The sequence below is a fragment of the Microcaecilia unicolor genome, chromosome 1 (genome assembly GCF_901765095.1).
Source record: "Microcaecilia unicolor chromosome 1, aMicUni1.1, whole genome shotgun sequence".
In the NCBI taxonomy this organism is placed as follows: domain Eukaryota; kingdom Metazoa; phylum Chordata; class Amphibia; order Gymnophiona; family Siphonopidae; genus Microcaecilia; species Microcaecilia unicolor.
The window spans coordinates 350,910,387-350,928,718 of NC_044031.1; the positions used below are offsets into that span (position 1 = coordinate 350,910,387).

The 18,332-nt window shown below is 44.9% G+C and overlaps 1 protein-coding gene across 1 annotated transcript in view; it reads left to right on the plus strand.

The window, feature by feature from the left end:
- Positions 1-18,332, plus strand: part of UPP1 (uridine phosphorylase 1) — a 258,292-nt gene that overhangs the window by 106,139 nt on the left and 133,821 nt on the right. Inside the window, exon 4 of the mRNA XM_030209480.1 lies at positions 4,805-4,963. Within this exon, the coding sequence (XP_030065340.1) occupies positions 4,805-4,963 (159 nt within the window). The remainder of the gene's footprint in view (positions 1-4,804; positions 4,964-18,332) is intronic.

The window sequence follows — 18,332 nt, forward strand, 5'->3', positions numbered from 1 at the left end:
ACATTACTTAAAAATATCAGTTACATAGGTTTAAGATATTTCCTAAACTGACCTATGACCTGGGGCCTCTCACACTAGACAATGTGGCACCTATCTCTTGCATTTTATTATTATTAAATTCTTAGGTTCCCAGCTAACTTCATACTAACTGCTAACTGGACTCTGGCATTCATTAAGGGGTCAAGGGCCAAGGGGCCAGTCTTGCTTAATGGCACAAATACATTTATTACTTTCAGAATACCAGTTCTATACTTAGCTATAATTAATCAAGGAGAAGACTTTTCCTGACCTCTTTCACCTATTAGTTTCATACACAAAACTAGCTAGGACTGTGGATAATTCAAACCAGATGATGACCTCTTAAACTGCAGACAATCTCACTTGAAAAGTCAGTCAAAGATGTAACACTGAATTGAAAAGATATTCTACATAGAAATAGAACTTATTAATTACACAGAATAAAACATATTCTAAAATAAGCAGAAATCAGAATTCCTTATAAGACAAATTCTAAATCATCTAGAATTATCTATATCTAAGCCATCTCCTTCTAACCAGCATTAGCCTAATCCTTTAAACTGCCTGCAAAACTGTCCAGTATGCCTTGCTTATAATGGTATCCAGATGTGGTAAATAATACCTATCCTTAACAGTCCATCACTCAAAAAGGGACAAAGAAAGTTTCATTTCTCACTGACCTTTCTAACCTCTAGTCTAGCAAAAGCTAGACTTCTGAGTAAATTAAACCCAGATGGCATGCCTCCACTTTACAGGACTGAAAAGTTAAAATTAATATGATTTCTTTGCCCAGGCTGCCTCAGAAGAGCCAGGCTTTCACCTGCTTCCTGAAGTAGAGATAGTCTTGTGTTAAGCAAATTCTTTCAGGGAGTGCGTTCCAGAGTGTGGGGCTACTCCAGAGAAATATCACATGGTGTTATGTCCTTTGGAGAGGGTGTGGTTAGGGATTACTCCTTGGGAAGACCTTAGTGATCTTGGAGGTGTGTAGAGGGAGATCCTGTTCTTCAAGTACTCTGGGCCATTTCCCTTTAATGGGATGAAGCAATAGCTCTACTTATCCATTGGCACTCTGCTTTCTTCTAGACTATCAGTCTTCCACTCCTCATGGCTGACCTGTTCTTCTGAAATAGTTGTACTTCTTTCCTCTCTGTACTGTCAGCATTTAGCCCTAGTTCATATCACACCAAATCAAGTGCAATGTGACACATGACCCACAAGTTACTATTATTTCCGTCTTCTAATTTTCTGTGCATGACTCAGAACCTGTTGTGCCACATAGAAGTCCCAGTGGTTACTCTTAGCTACCTGATCTATGTCGGGAGATCTAGCAGACCTATTAAATTACGATTAAATGAATGTAGATCTCATTTGAATTTTAAAGTTTTGAGTGCACCTTTGGTCAATTATTGGTTGTCCAAGGGCCACTCATTAACTGATATTTGCTGGCGTATTATTGATAAAATTGAATTGGGGTGGGAGGGTGGTGATATGGATAAGTTACTTAATATGAAACAACAGTGTTGGATTTATTCATTAGATACTAAACATCCCACAGGTTTAAATTTGGAGATTGATTGGTGGTCATTGAGTCAGTGAAGGGACAGGGTGATTGGGAGAATTGGTAATGATGTACTCTTATTAGTTGAATTAACAAAGCCAGAACAAACCCAGTGCAATAATCCAGCTGTCATGTCCCCTACCTCAACGCAAGTGGCGTCCTCGGACTGCGCAGGGTTCCGTCAAGATGCACACTTGACTGTCACAGCCCTGAGCCATGTGTGTGTAGTTCTTCTCTGGCTGCAGACTCCTTGATTGCTCTGCTTTCATGCACCTGGCTCTGCTCTCTCTCTGCCTGGCTTCCAGGCTCCTTGATTGCCTTGCTTCCACCCACCTGGGTCTGCTCTTCCTCTGCCTGGCTTCCCTTGCTTCTCTCCTATTGGTCTTCCGGTTCCTCCTTCCCCTGTTCTTGTCCTATGGCTGTGCCCCTTCTCCCTGGTGATGTCAGATGCCAGCACTTTATCAGCTGAGCTCTCCCTAGACTCCTTGCTTCGGCTTCTACTTTGGTAGGTGTTACTTGCTCAGTAGTGTGCTTCTTCTCTACTTTGTTCTTCGTTGCTGACTGTGCCTGTACCTGGATTACTCTTGTGTCTGCTGCCGGCCTACTGACCTTGCCTGTACCTGGATTATTCTCGTGTCTGCTGCCTGCCTACTGACTCTAAGAAAGCAGAAAAGCAGACAATCTGCAAACTCCAAGATGGAAAATGATCAGAGCAGATCGTTAAGAGCTGATTTGTACAAAGGTTTTTAATAATAAATTACATTTTGTCTCTTAACGATCTGCTCTGATCATTTTCCGTTTTTCTGCCTACTGACTCTGCCCGTACCTGGATTACTCTTATGTCTGCTGCCTGCCTACTGACCTTGCCTGTATCTGGATTACTCTCATGTCTGCTGCCTGCCTACTCACTCTGTCTGTACCTGGATCACTCTCTTGCCTGCTGCCTGCCTACTGACTCTGCCTGTACCTGGATCACTCTCTTGCCTGCTGCATGTGTGGCTGTCACGTTCATCACCCCGCTTCCTGCTCCATCTCGTAAGCCCTGCAGGCCGCCCGCACCTAGGGACTCAACCTCTGGGGAACGGCAGTCAGCGCAGCCGGGGTTTTCCGGCCGCCAAACAGAACCAGGTCTGAGTACCATGCTCGGAAGCGCTCTACTTGGTACAAGAACTCACAGGTCTGACACCAGCACTGTCACCTCTTTAACTCAAACCATACAGCAGTTTTACTCAAATTCACAGCACTGCCACCAGCAGAAGCCCTGAGGCCAATATTATACTGTGCATCATCTTCTCTTTCACGATGTCTGGCTGCTTCCTCTGGATGTGGTGTTTCATTGCCACTCAATGCTGCTGATTGTAACACCGTATGAACAAGCAGGAAGATCCCTCTCAGCATCAAATCTGATCCAGAAAGTATGATTGAAATGTTGATACCTAGATAGGAGCCCTTCTTTGCGTCCTGTGCAACGGATATGCCCAATCAGGATAAGAGCTGTGCAAAGCCTGCTATTTTGCTTGACTAAGGGCCAGATGCACAAAGCTTATCTTGCTATTAACGTTTGCTTTAGACTGGTTCTAACCTGTCTGAAGCAAACGTTTAGGTAGCTAGGAATGCACAAAGGGGTTTTCCGTGGCTCTAACGTGTGCCGTTAGCAGCCACCGAGAAACAGGGCGGAGAGACTAAGCCGGGGCAAGGCCGTCCCCCTGAGGCTGCCGCCGCAGCCCCCCCCCCCCCAATTGGTACTCAGGCCACCCGGCTTCGCAGTCCCCGGTCTCACCCGCCCGCAACTCCGTCCGCCACCAGGCCCCCTGCATTCAAATTGATTCGACAGCGCCTCATCTCCTTGTGAAAGAGTAGCGGCAGATCGCCTCCCTTCGGGCCTTCCCTCCTTGTGTCCCGCCCTCGCAGAAACAGGAAGTTACATCAGACGAAGGCGGGACACAGGAAGGGAAGGCCCAAAGGAAGGCAATCTGCCGCTGCGCTTTCACACGGAGGTGAGGCGCTGCCAAATCGATTTGAATGCAGGGGGCCCCGGTGGTGGATAGAGAGGGGCTGTCGATGGAGCCGAGGGCGGGCGGGTGAGACTGGGGACTGTGGGGGAATTTTGTCCCCCCTGCCCTCCCTCTCGGAAGCCCTGCCCAGAACCCCATGCAAATGAATTCTAATGAGCTCATTCGTAATCAAATGTGTATTCCATGGGATGCACAGCTCTAGAGCAGCCCTAATTTAACGAGGAAATTTTACGGCTGCTCTGGAGCCGTCTGAGAGCAGAGAAGCACAAGCAGGAAGCTATAAAGGCTGCAAGCTTGTGCTTCCTATTTCTCACTTCCTGGCGCCCCCCCTCCCCCACAACTCTCCCCTCCCCTGTGACCTCTGAACCTTTTTAAAAAATGTTCCCTCATGGACCACGACAGGCCCCCCCCCTCCCCCCGTGAACCTGAAACCTTTAAAAAAAAAATTTCCCTGGTGGACCAAACCCCTTCCCCTGCGCAGGCACCCCTCCCTTCCCTGTACCTTACCACAAGTTTGAGGCAGGAGGGCAGGAGCAACGGCTCCCCCCTCCTGCCTTGGTCCTGCCCGGAACAAAATGGCGACACCCAGGCCCTGCCCAGTGCATTCTGGGATGCACTGGGCAGAGCTTAACACCATAGAAGTGGGAAAAAACTCCTTATATGATGTCTAGCCCTGCCCATAAGCTGCGCCTAAAGTTCAGCATGGTTTATAGAATACACGCTGAAGCAGAAAGTCGCATGTAAATTTAGACATGGCAATGTGCATCAGCAGAAACATGGTGCAAATGCCCTTGCCTAAATTTATGTATGGAACACTCATTCTGTAATTATGCGCATAATTTGAAGCCACACTCCCATTCTGTCCTGAAATGCCCATGACCTTCCATTTCCTTGCCCCCGTTCTTGGAATCTGCGTAAATTTTAGGCATTGATCTCCTGTCTAACTTTACACATGTTGGCTCCAATTAAATCTAATTAGTGCTAGTAATTGCTTGTTAAAAAGCCATTTATTGGCTTGTTCAATTAAATTATTTCTGCAAATTGGAAATGCACCTAAATTTGCACACACAATTTTTGGCGACCTTTACAGAATTGTGGCATCTGTGTTCTTTAATTGATGTTTACAATTTCCTAACATTAAGTTGTGCAACATACTGAATAATCTGTCTTTTTATTTTTATTTTTTTTCCTTGTGGAATACTTCCCATCTCAGTTTGTATGTGTTGGAGGCAGCCCTTCTCGAATGAAAGCTTTCAGCAGATACATCACTGGAGAGCTGGGACTGGGGGATCCCAACGCTGATGTTCCAAACATCTGTGCAGGAACAGACCGTTATGCCATGTACAAAGTAGGACCAGTGTTAGCAGTCAGTGTAAGTATGATATTTTTCTAGCATCTTCCAGAGCGGTTTTTTTTTTAATAGATGTCTAAGAGCCTAAGAACAGTTTTAGGTCTTCATGCCGAGTTCTAGGCAGATAAGATCATACTATTTGAAACTGCGAGCAGTTGCCTTTTATTTTCCTTGTTGACCCACTCTTAATATATTGAAATAAGTGAAAGTAAGCTTGGACTGCTGTGGTGACCTTCAGCTTCCTGAGGATTGTATTTTACAGTTACAGTTAGCTCATTTATAGCCTGCTAATACCAATGAAATAGTTCATAGCAGGTTACAACCAGTGGTGTAGCCAAGGGTGGGCCTGGGTGGGCCCAGGCCCGCCTACTTTGGTCTCAGGCCCACCCAGTAGCAGCACACCTATGAAGTGTCTGGCAGGGATTCCCAAGCCCCACTAGCTGAAACTTCCTGTCCTTCCTGCATACCAGCCTTCCCTCTGATGTATTCCTGCCTATGCGGAAACAGGAAGTTGCATCAGAGGGAAGGCTGTGGAACCAATATGAGCAGTGTGTATTATTTGCTGCTTGCTGCTGTTGCAGGAATTACCACTAGTGTTAGCAGAATCTGTGGTACTTCAGGAGTCAAACAGCACACACCAGAATGAGGGAGAAATCTTCTTTATTTGCCAGCAAACAAAGTAGGACATCAGCATTAAGTCTCTTCTTCTCTTTCTCAGCTCTCTGTGTCTTTGTGGCTTCTGTCTGTCCTCTTCAGTTCTCTTCTCTCCTTCTCAGCTCCTTCTTCTGTCTGTCCCAACGTAAGCTGCCCATGGCTGCCTCACTGCCAGTGAAAATCTGCTATTTAAAAGGTATGGGGGGAGGGGGATGTTTGAGAGACCATATGTCATGCAGGCGAGAGAGGGAGAGACCAAATCACTTGTGGGACAGGGCGGAGTTCTGCCCACCCATCTTAGGCCCAGGCCCACCCAAAATTGGGCATCTGGCTACGCCCCTGGTTACAACAAAGAAGCTAGATTAGGAAAAATCTAGGATGTAACAATAAATAAATCAAATTTATCAAAGACAAATTATCCTAGTCAATCATAATCCTAACAAAAAAAACTTTTCATTGTACTGTATTACTTTCTAAATACGTATTTATAATTTATAAAACAACAATGTTTTCAAACCCTTCTTAAAGGTAATATAACTAGGGATGTGCCTTAACTTCCGTGGGAGGGGCATAATCAAAAGGGGCGCCCAAGTTTTCCTGAGGACGTCCTCGCAGGACGTCCTGGCGAAGGGGTGGGGAAACCCATATAATTGAAACAAGATGGGTGTCCATCTTTCGTTTCGATAATACGGTTGGGGACGCCCAAATCACAAAATTTAGGTTGACCTTAGAGATGGTTGTCCCAAATTTTCGGCGATAATGGAAACCGAGGTCACCCATCTCAGAAACGACCAAATGCAAGCCATTTGGTCATGGGAGGAGCCAGCATTCATAGTGCACTGTTCCCCCTCACATGCCAGGACACCAACTGGGCACCCTAGGGGGCACTGCAGATAGCTTCTGAAATTGCTCCCAGGTGCATAGCTCCCTTACCTCGTGTGCTGAGCCCCCCAAACTCCCTCCAAAACCCACTCCCCACAACTGTACACCACTACCATATCCCTAAGGGGTGAAGGGGGGGGCACCTAGACGTGGTAGGTGGGTTTCTGGTGGGTTTTGAAGGGCTCACATTTACCACCAGAAGTGTAACAGGTAGTGGGGGATGGGCCTGGGTCCACCTGCCTCTGAAGTGTACTGCACCCACTAAAACTGCTCCAGGGACCTGCATACTGCTGTCATGGAGCTGGGTATGACATTTGAGGCTGGCATAGAGGCTGGCAAAAAATATTTTAAAAGTTTTTTTTTTGTTTTTGTTTTTTTTTTAGGGTGGAAGGGTGTTGGTGATCACTGGGGGAGTAAGGGGAGGTCATCCCCGATTCCCTCCGGTGGTCATCTGGTCAGTTCGGGCACCTTTTTGAGGCTTGGTTGTAACAAAAAATGGACCCCCTCCGGAGGTCATCTGGTCAGTTCGGGCACCTTTTTGAGGCTTGGTCGTAACAAAAAATGGACCAAGTAAAGTTGCCCAAGTGTTCGTCAGGGACGCCCTTCTTTTTTCCATTATTGGTCGAGGATGCCCATGTGTTAGGCATGCCCCAGTCCCGCCTTCGCTACGCTTCCGACATGCCCCTGTGAACTTTGGTCATCCCCATGACGGAAAGCAGTTGAGGACGTTCAAAATCGGCTTTCGATTATGCTGATTTGGGTGACCCTGGGAGAAGGACGCCCATCTCCCGATTTGTGTCGAAAGATGGGCAGGCACCCTTTTCTTTCGAAAATAAGCCTAATAGCGTCCTATAGATCAATCCAGTCCCTCTGCCAGCAGGTGGAGATAGAGAGAACTTCTGAGGTTCACTATATGTGGTCATGTGTAGCCACCCAAACCCCAGTATTCTGTCTATCTAGCAGGTGGAGGGTCATAACTCTGCAGCTCTAGCTTCCTCACCCATTCCCTCAGGCCGTTGCGCTTCCCTTAGGGGGTTGAGAGCTCACGTCTGTGGTGAGCGGGGTACACCTGGTGGGGCCAGGTCCCTCCCTTCCTCCCCCCCCCTCCCGCCAGACCCCTTCTCTGCTTCACTTGAGTCAGTGCTTTCTTCTGTCTAGTTAAAATTTGAAGCTACGTTTTGAATTGTTTGAATCTTTCTCAGAATCTGTTTTGATAGATCTATATATACAATGTTACTGTAGTTTTAGATGCTTAATTTCAGTGGGTGACTAAGAGTCTCATTTTCTAAGAACTTTATAAGTCTAGGTACTTTGAAAGTGTGCCTCACAGTGGTTTTCACCGATGGGGACATGGTAAAATAATATACCTTTTTCTTTTTTACTGGGGTAACAGGGCTTTTTGAAAATCACCTACTCTGCATACTGGATGTTGTTTCACAACCCATGTACTATCTGCTCTGTAGTAGGATCATTCCTAGGAAGGGATTAAATCAGGGGGAGAGAACAACATGCAGTGTTTTGCATTTTCAAAACAATGTATATTGTTTCTAATGGAAAAAAAGTGTTTACAGAGAAGGCAGGAGAAACATTGAAACACAGAAAAATGAAGGCAAATAAAGACCATATGGCCTATCTAGTCTGCCCTTCAGACTGATGATAAAGTTGAAAAAAAAAAGAACATTTAACATTGTAGGAGAAAAGTCTCCATCTATAGTGAAGCACTGAGTGTAAGCCCTCTAACCTTGTATCTGATTGTAGCTATCCTTGAACTTGGCTTTCATAAGGTGACTAAATCCAGAACCCACACTCAGGTACCCCAACTGTAATTTACAGGAAGCACTAGAGACGGGGGTAATCTTTCCAATACTTGGAACAAATTCTAAGGGGGAGAGGAAAGTTCTTTAATCGATAAAGCATCTGTTTAATTTGAATTAGTTTCAGATTTGTTCACATTCATCCATCTCTTCACTTTCTTCATTAAGAATAAATTTTAAATTAATAATTGCTGTCTGTCAGTGTAGAGACAGGGGATTGCACAAAGGGATATCTTCTGTGTAAAAAAAAAATAAATTAAATACCTGGAGTTTTAAAACAAATTCCCTAAATCAGGGGCATAGCCAGACATCGCGATGTGGGGGGGGGGGGCACATTTTAGTCGGCCACTCAGCTGCCACTGCTCCCCCACCGCCTCACCAATCCTCCCACCACCCTGCAGTACCCCACAGCAGCAAATACCTTGTCTGGCTGGGGTCCCCAACCCCCGCCAGCTGAAGCCCTCTCCGGCGCCACCGTGTTCCCTACCCTTCTCTCTCTTCCTCCTGACGTCCTGCAGAGCAGGGCAGGGAACATGGCAGCGCCAGAGACCATGCTCTCTCTTCCTCCTGACGTCCTGCCTGCAAAGGAGTGTGCAGGATGTCAGGAGGAAGAGAGAGCAGGGCAGGGAACGCGGCGCCAGAGACCATGCTCTCTCTTCCTCCTGACGTCCTGCATGCAAAGGAGTGTGCAGGATGTCAGGAGGAAGAGAGAGCAGGGCAGGGAACGCGGGACCCCCGCCAGCAAAACTAGGTGCCCAGATGAAATTGGGGGCCCCAGGCTCCCATGGCCTCACCTAGCTACGCCACTGCCTTAAATACTTATTAAATAGAATTTGGGGACAAACCTGAACCTCATGACACTCCCATGCTCAGTTTTTGTAGCAAATATTTGATAGCTGTTGTTTTACATGGGGAAGTGGATTCCTTGTTAGTCAACATTTCACGTACAGCCCTATAATGCCCTCTTACCAGCTGGAGTGTATGTGTGTACCAATTAATACCATAAATAACTACTCCAGTTAGAATAGAGGACAACCCAAGGCTTCTAAGGGTTAAAATTGCATTGCATGTAAGTAACATGAGAAAGAACAGTGAGATTAATTTTACATATCTGTTTATGATTTTCAGGAATATAAGATTTTTAGGCAGTTCTCTCCAGTGGCGTAGCCAGGAATTTTCTTACAGGAATTGCATCTCCTGTGTGCTCCCCCCTCCCGTTTTCCCCTGCACCCCCCAGAACCTTAAAATCATCTCTGTTCCAGTGTTCGCCCAGGCAGAGGCAGCTGCACTGGGACTACCTTTCTGAACCGTCTTGCCCGTCACAAAACAGGAAGCTGTATTAGAAGGGGTAGGACAGTCCCGAGAGGAAGTCCCAGTGCAGGCTGCAGGCAACCTATGAGTGCTGCTGCCCAGACGAAGACTGGAGTAGAAATGATTTTAAAGTACAGGCAGTGGGCCAGGTCTGACCGGGTGCGTACGCAACACACACACCTTGAATAGTAACATAGTAACATAGTAGATGACGGCAGAAAAAGACCTGCATGGTCCATCCAGTCTGCCCAACAAGATAAACTCATATGTGCTACTTTTTGTGTATACCTTACCTTGATTTGTACCTGTGCTTTTCAGGGCACAGACTGTGTAAGTCTGCCCAGCACTATCCCCGCCTCCCAACCACCAGCCCCGCCTCCCACCATCGGCTCTGGCACAGACCGTATAAGTCTGCCCAGCACTATCCCCTCCACCGGCTGTGCCACCCAATCTTGGCTAAGCTCCTTAGGATCTATTCCTTCTGAACAGGATTCCTTTATGTTTATCCCATGCGTGCTTGAATTCTGTTACCGTTTTCATTTCCACCACCTCCCGCGGGAGGTCATTCCAAGCATCCACTACTCTCTCCGTGAAAAAATACTTCCTGACATTTTTCTTGAGTCTGCCCCCCTTCAATCTCATTTCATGTCCTCTCGTTCTACCTCCTTCGCCGGAAAAGGTTCGTTTGCGGATTAATACTTTTCAAATATTTGAACGTCTGTATCATATCACCCCTGTTTCTCCTTTCTTCCAGAGTATACATGTTCAGGTCAAGTCTCTCCTCATACGTCTTGTAACGCAAATCCCTTACCATTCTCGTAGCTTTTCTTTGCACCGCTTCAATTCTTTTTACATCCTTCGCAAGGTACGGCCTCCAAAACTGAACATAATACTCCAGGTGGGGCCTCACCAACGACTTATACAGGGGCATCAACACCTCCTTTCTTCTGCTTGTCACACCTCTCTCTATACAGCCTAACAACCTTCTAGCTACGGCCACCGCCTTGTCACATTGTTTTGTCGCCTTCAGATCCTCAGATACTATCACCCCAAGATCCCTCTCCCCGTCCGTTCCTATCAGACTCTCCCCGCCTAACACGTCTCCTGAGGATTTCTATTCCCTAAGTGCATCACTTTGCATTTCTTCGCATTGAATTTTAATTGCCAAACCTTAGACCATTCTTCTAGCTTCCTCAGATCCTTTTTCATGTTTTCCACTCCCTCCTGGGTGTCCACTCTATTAGTATCATCCGCAAATAGGCAAACTTTACCTTCTAACCCTTCGGCAATGTCACTCACAAATATATTGAACAGAATCGGTCCCAGCACCGATCCTTGAGGAACACCACTACTCACCTTTCCCTCCTCCGAGCAAATTCCATTCACCACCACCCTCTGGCTTCTGACCGTCAACCAGTTCCTAATCCAGTTCACCTCTTCGGGTCCTATCTTCAGCCCATCCAGTTTATTTAAGAGCCTCCTGTGGGGAACCGTGTCAAAAGCTTTGCTGAAATCTAAGTAGATTATGTCCATAGCTCGTCCTTGATTCAATTCTCCTGTCACCCAATCAAAGAATTCAATGAGATTCGTTTGGCACGATTTCCCTTTGGTAAAACCATGAATAAATACACCACTGGCTCTCTCTCCCGTATCCTCACTCGGAAAGGGGATGGCAGGTATAGATTAATTTCTGAGCAGAGAGGAAAATACACTTGTAGGCCTTTGGATTTTACAGCTCTCAAAAAAAGGCAAGGATACATGTGCACTGATAAAATTGATGACGTTCTGTGGGGGAACAGGAGAAGTACACCAAAAACTCGAAACACCAGCATGATGAGAAGGAAGTTTATTGGACCCTGGATAGTGTTCCAACCTTAAACCCCTTGTGACAATCTAGTAAACTGTATGTTTATTTTTTTTTTTTGCAAAACTTTTTATTAGTAGAACAAGGTAACAAACTCGGAGAGACTTAGTCTCCTATACAGTACCAAAAACATCAACATATATGCTCTGACTTCATCCAGTTTATTCCCCCCCCCCTTAACCTTTATCCCCTCCCTCCCCACCAGTCCGCCCCATTCTCCTCATTATTCAGTATCCCCTATCCCTTTTCCTCCCCCCCCCCCCCCCAAAAAACCCCCTCCAGTTGCAACCATTCTTCTGCTTTTGGATTATATTGCCCCCGGCGTCTACCAGTCAACTTTTCCAAACCCACCAACATGCGTAATTTTGCCTTCCAGTCTTGACCCGTGGGTCCCAGCTTCTGTTTCCATTTCACTGCTATAATTAACTTTGCTGCTGCTAGACATAATCTTTTGAGTCTACATTGCCATTTCTTCCCTTTTTTGTTCTCATACCCCAATAGGCAACATTTGGGATCACAAGGGAACTGAACCCCAATTGCTAACGTTATGTGTTCCGCAACCAATTTCCAGAGCCCCTGTATATTCGGGCATTCCCACCAAATGTGGTAATATGTTCCCTTCCCTCTTTCGCATCGCCAGCATACATCCAATGCAGCTGGGTACATAGCTTTTATTCTGTCTGGGGTATAATACCAACGGCTCATGACCTTATAAGCATTTTCTTTAATTAGTATGCATATTGATGCCACTTTAACCTCCAAACACATTTTCTTCCACTCTCCCCCACTGAACTCTGTGTTAAGATCTTGTTCCCATGCTTTCATATAGGACAACTTTACAAACCCAGTTCCTCTAATATGTTCATTTAATTTGGAGATTCCTTTGCCTCCCCAAATTATGCCCCCCCCCCCCAGAGATTCTCAAATTTCTCATTCTCTAGCCAATTTCCCTTAGGCCAGTTGACCTTCACCATATAACTTTTGACTTGGAGATAAGCATGCAGGTCAGTCTCAGGCAGGTCATATTCCCGACTAAGTACTTCAAACGTTTTGATTCACCCATCTGATGTAAGTTCTCGAAATCTAATCAATCCCTTATCGAACCAGGATTTAAATATCTTATTCTCTGCCCCCCCCCCCCCCCCCCCCCCGGAAACCCGGGCTCTTGTGTTAACCACGCATAAGTAGATCTATGTTGCAATCCCCTTAATTTCTGTTTAAGTCTCCCTCATAGTAAAAGCAGGTGTGGGAGAAATGGATTCAATGTCAAGTTCTTATAATCATTCTCCAGGTAAGACCCCCCCCCATAATAATGCGTCCAATCTTCCTCCTTGAACGAAAATCTGTTCCAGCCTAGTTACAGGAGATAGGTAAATTGGGGTTTGGAGTAAAGTTGACCTAAGCTGTGCTGCCCAATACTACTACTACTACTACTTAACATTTCTAGAGCGCTACTAGGGTTACGCAGCGCTGTACAATTTAACAAAGAGAGACAGTCCCTGCTCAAAGAGCTTACAATCTAATAGACAAGTGAACGGTCGATCCGATAGGGGCAGTCAAATTGGGGCAGTCTGGATTCACTGAACGGTAATAATACCATAAAATATTTGGCATTCCCCTTCCCCCCTGCTCCACCGTCCCCCGCATTATTTTCCGTGACAACCGTGCCTGCTTACCTCACCAAATATATTTCCCCAGGTCCGTCTGTATTTTCTGCAATTCCCCCTTAGGGACATTAATTGACAGCGTCTGAAAGAGAAATAGCAAACGTGGAAGTATGTTCATTTTGACTGCCGCTATGTGGCCCCACCACGAGAGCCACCCTGTCTTCCACTTGCTAAGATCCCTCCGAATCGCTGCAATAAGCGGCACATAGTTCAACTGGTACAGAGTACTGAGGTCTCTCGGTATTTGTATGCCCAAATAGCGGAAACTGGAGTCTGTCCATCTGAAAACAGATCCCCTCCTCAGTTGCTCTACCTCCTGATCTGTTACCGTTATCCCCATAAGCTTGGATTTGTCAAAATTCACTCTAAATCCAGACATTCTCCCAAAAGAATTCAGTTCCTGAATAAGCACCGGTAAAGTTTCCAGGGGGGATCCTACATAGAACAATAGATCATCAGCAAATAGGGCAATTTTGTGTTCCCTCCCTCCCATTTTAACTCCTTTCACTTCTCCTAGTTCCCTAATTCGCTGCGCTAGGGGTTCAATGGAGATGGCAAACAATAACGGAGACAGGGGACACCCCTGCCTCGTTCCCCGTTGAATGTACTTGACCATCCCCCATTAACCTTAATCCTAGCCACAGGATGTTCATACAACCCTTTCACCCATCCTATAAAAGGCCGCCCTAATCCCATCTCCATCATGACTTCCCATAAATAATCCCATTCCACTCTATCAAACGCTTTTTCAGCATCTATTGTCAAGAGCGTCATAGAATCCCCCCTTCTCTGGGCTCCCCACATCAGGTTCAGAGTCCACCTGATATTGTCCGCTACCTGCCTGTTCTGGATAAAGCCCGATTGATCTTCATGAATGAGCGATGGCAAGATCCCAGCCAACCTATCTGCCATGACTTTGGCTAAGATTTTCACATCGACATTCAGCAAGGATATCGGGCGATAGGAGCCACACAATGTAGGATCTCTCCCCGGTTTTAATAGTACTGAAATCCCTGCTTCCTGCATACTAGTCGGGAGTCCCCTACCGACAAAACAGGCATTACCCAACCGGACCTAACTCTTGTTGAAAGATTTTATAATATTTGGCTGTGTAACCATCTAATCCTGGGGATTTCCCCCCCTTTAAGCCTTTGATGACTCCCACTACTTTTCAGCGTTATGAGGGCTTCCAACACCTCTCTCTGGGAAGCGGTGACTCGTTGTAAACCGAGATTCTGCAAGTGAGCCCTAATCTCTTCTATGGAGGCTACTGATTCCCTTTTATATAAAGTCCTATAGAAATTCATAAATTGTTCCCTAATGTCACCATCCTGATGGACTTACAAATCTTTTGGGCCTTTTATTTTGGTAATCTTATTTGCTATCCTTCTTTCTCGTAGCCCCCTAGCTAATAGATTATCTGCCTTATTACTGAACTCAAAAAATTTCTGTTGCATTAGTTGCCTATGAAATTCCATTGTTTTCATTTGGATCTCTTGTAATTTTGCCCTCCACTGTTTAAGCTCCTGTAGGTGTTGTGACTTCCCTTCCCTTTGATGTAATGCTACCAATCTAGCCAATTGCCTCCGCACTTCCAACTCATGTGCTGCCCTCATCTTTTTCTTGTAGGCCCCTTTCCTAATAAGAACCCCCCTCAGAAAATACATCAGGCGGGGTCTGGATCAAGATGGCGGTCTGAGCGGATGTGTGGACACGACGCTCTTTAGACCATCAAGTGTTCTGGCGCGAAGGCTCCGTTTACTGTCTAACGATGGGGAAGCGGAAGGGGAAAACTGCGGCACCTACCTCCGTGGCTCCGCAGTCGACGCCATCTACCCGCCAGACAACACTTGAGAGTTTTGGCGTCGTTTCCCTGGGACAACGGAATTCCGCCTCGACCAGCTCTCCTCTTTCGGGAGCGGAGCGCAGCATAGAGGGAGTAACGTTAAGTTCTCCCTCATTTACAGCATCCCAGCAACCTGGCAGCGAGTTTTCCCCTCAGGGGCCATGTAGAATGGAAGAGATTGTTCCTATCTCCGTGGAAGGAGGACCCAGGGGCATCTTAACTCCAGGAAGTGTAACACCGGAACAGGGGCTGAGTCAACCCCATTCTTCTACTCCTGGAAGTTTGCTGCCGACGGCTGGAGGAGAAATTATAAGACCTGCTGTAGTCACGATGGAGACCCTATGGGATGCCATACAGGGTGTGAGTACTATATTATCACAGATGAATATATCCATGAAAGGTGACATTTTGGAGTTAAAACAAGGATATCAGAATTTGTCTGTAAAGTTTCAAGAGCAGAGTGAAAAAAATGTTAAAACTGAAGGTGAAGTGGAAAAATTGCAAAATATTACCTCAGAATTAATCAGAGACAGAGAGATTCAAGAAAGGAAAATTGAATACCTTGAAAATCATGGACGTAGGAATAATTTGAGACTCTTAAATTTTCCAAAATGTCCATTGATATCAGCAGTGGACATGCTTAAAAAATACTTCCGAGAAATATTGGAGATCCCAGTGGAGGGCTTTCCGCCCATAACGAGGGCCCAATATTTATCAGGGATAAAGAATTTCAAAGGTCAAACTGAAGATAAGCCTAATCTCAATTTAACAGAATTTCTTGAGAACTCTCTCGAAATTATAACTGAAAGAACAACGTTGATAGCTACTTTTGCTCTAGAACCAGATAAAAATAATATATTTCGATCTTATTTTCGTCACTTGAATGATCTTTTTTTAGGGGCTAAGATTCAGGTTTTTCCTGACATTGCAAGGAACACACAAAAAAGGAGGAAGGAATTCCTTTTATATAAATCCAAAATTTTGAGTTTAGGGGGTTCTTTTGTGTTAAAATTTCCTTGCAAATGTTGTATCTTTTGAATCTGTTAATTATGTGTTTTATACCCCAAAGAAGTTGTTGGAATTTATTGTAAGTAAAGAAAGGGAGAGAAGACCCTTGGAAATACTCCCATAGGTAAAATGCTGTTAAGTCGGCTGTCGGCTTCTGTTGTCCTCTCTAGCTCTGTTTCCTTTTTAATTTCCTCTATTCTTAATCCTAGTATCTTGATTCTAACCTGATATTGTGGACAAAATTAATAGAATATTTCAATAACATATTTACAATATGTAAAATATTTTATTTATATATTTCTTTATAGTATTGCTGGATTTCCAATGCATTTATGTTTTGTATATATAAATGTAAAATTAATAAATATTAAAAAAAAAAAAAAAGAACCCCCCTCACTACTGCCTTTAGAGCATCCCACAAAATCCCCTCTGAGACCTCGCCTGTGTCATTCTTTGATAGTGTCCCGCACCTCTTCACATTCTACCTTCTCATCTAAAAGCGATTCATTAAGCCTCCATTGGTGTCCCATACCTTGTTTGCCTAACCCATCTAAATGGACCCACACAGCTGCGTGATCAGAAGCATGGATACTCTCAATCTCCGCCTCTCGCATGTCTTCCCACACTCCCGGGCTACACCAGATTGCATCAATTCTTGCATATGTTCCCTGTACATGCGCATAATGCGTGTATTGCCTCTGGCCTGGATGCTGCAATCTCCATATGTCTAGCAGATCTAGTTCTCGCATCATTCTAAGAAATTGTCGCCCACTATACCTATCCCCTCCCCCCCTGCCTAGCTGAATGGTCAAGTGGACCCACCGAATGATTAAAATCTCTCCCCATCATCACCACCCCTTCTACAAAGGATGTTAAACTCGTTCTAATCGTATCAAAATATTTTTCCTGTCCGGTATTTGGGGCACACACATTTATGAAAGTAATATTACGATTATTTAGTTGCCCCTTGATTGCAAGACACCTCCCTTCTTTATCTTGATATACAGCCTTTTTATGAAACTGTAAATGTTCTTTCACATATATCGCCAACCCTCCTGTTTTATTCCCCCTAGAGTCAGCCAGTGCAGTCCCTTCACCCAGACCTTTATTCATAATTAAAGATTCATCGTGCTTTCTAATATGAGTCTCCTGCAGCATAACAATGTCACATTTCATTTTACGGAGCTCCCTAAATATGATACTCCGCTTACCCGGGTTGTTTAATCCATTTACATTCCAAGACCCAATTCGCAACCCCCCTGCCCCCCTCTTCCCTGGATCCCCTGTCCCTCCCACTCTCTTCCCCCCCCCCACTCCCCCCACCAACTGGCCAACTGCATTGCTTACACAAAATAAGAATACTGAGGTATAAATCAAATAAACCCTCTATGTATAAAACAATCAATATAACAATGTTAAATAATGTGTAAATTTTTAAATTGTGCTCAGTCCATATCCATTACACCCATAGCGTCCCTAAGGAAAGCATGTGGTAGTGTTGTAGATGGAACCATCATAGCACAATCTGTGTTCTGCCTCCTTAAAGTGTATGCGCACTCACCTGCATCTACTACTTATAATGCAACTATCAATTGCTAATATATCAGACCCATGTGGTACAGATCGCACTTAAATCTTTTCTTATCTTTTCTTATAAACAATAGTTTATATCGCACCACAAATATTAATAGATGCGAGCACACTCTATTCTAAATAATATCCGATGGTAATACACATACCACTAACACCAACGTCACTGATTGAAAAACTCATAGTCAGTGAGAAAAAATATATATAAAAAGGTTACTTCCCTTAGGAACCCAGCGTGCTCGTGCAGGTGATTTAAAATTTCATCAAAAAATCATTTGTGCTCTTCATTCTCATGCCATCTCAATCATTTTCCCTTGAACTCTAGCTGAGTTTCGAATGTCTTCCTCAGAAAGGGAACTGTAAACATGAATGTTCATTAGTAATCCAAAAAGTTTTTTTTCACCATGTACTAAAATATAACTCATTATATATACTCTCTACTTTCATAACTCAAATCAAAATACTTACAAAAAAGTTTCTACTATCAACCTCAATATCGGACACTAACCCCGAGCGGGTAAGTGTCTGGAACACTCCCTCCAACTCTCCAGAGCAAACAACTACACAACGCCTTGCTCTGTTCAAATACCCAAAGGAACCCACCTATTGGTTCCTGTATAACGAAAGGGGAAGGGCCTCAGAGCAGCTTGAAACACCCATATTTAAAGGACCATCACACACAAGGGAGCCAAACCCACTTTGTCACACATCACAACCATTCAACTTCTCTGTTTAAACCCCAAGAGTAAACAGT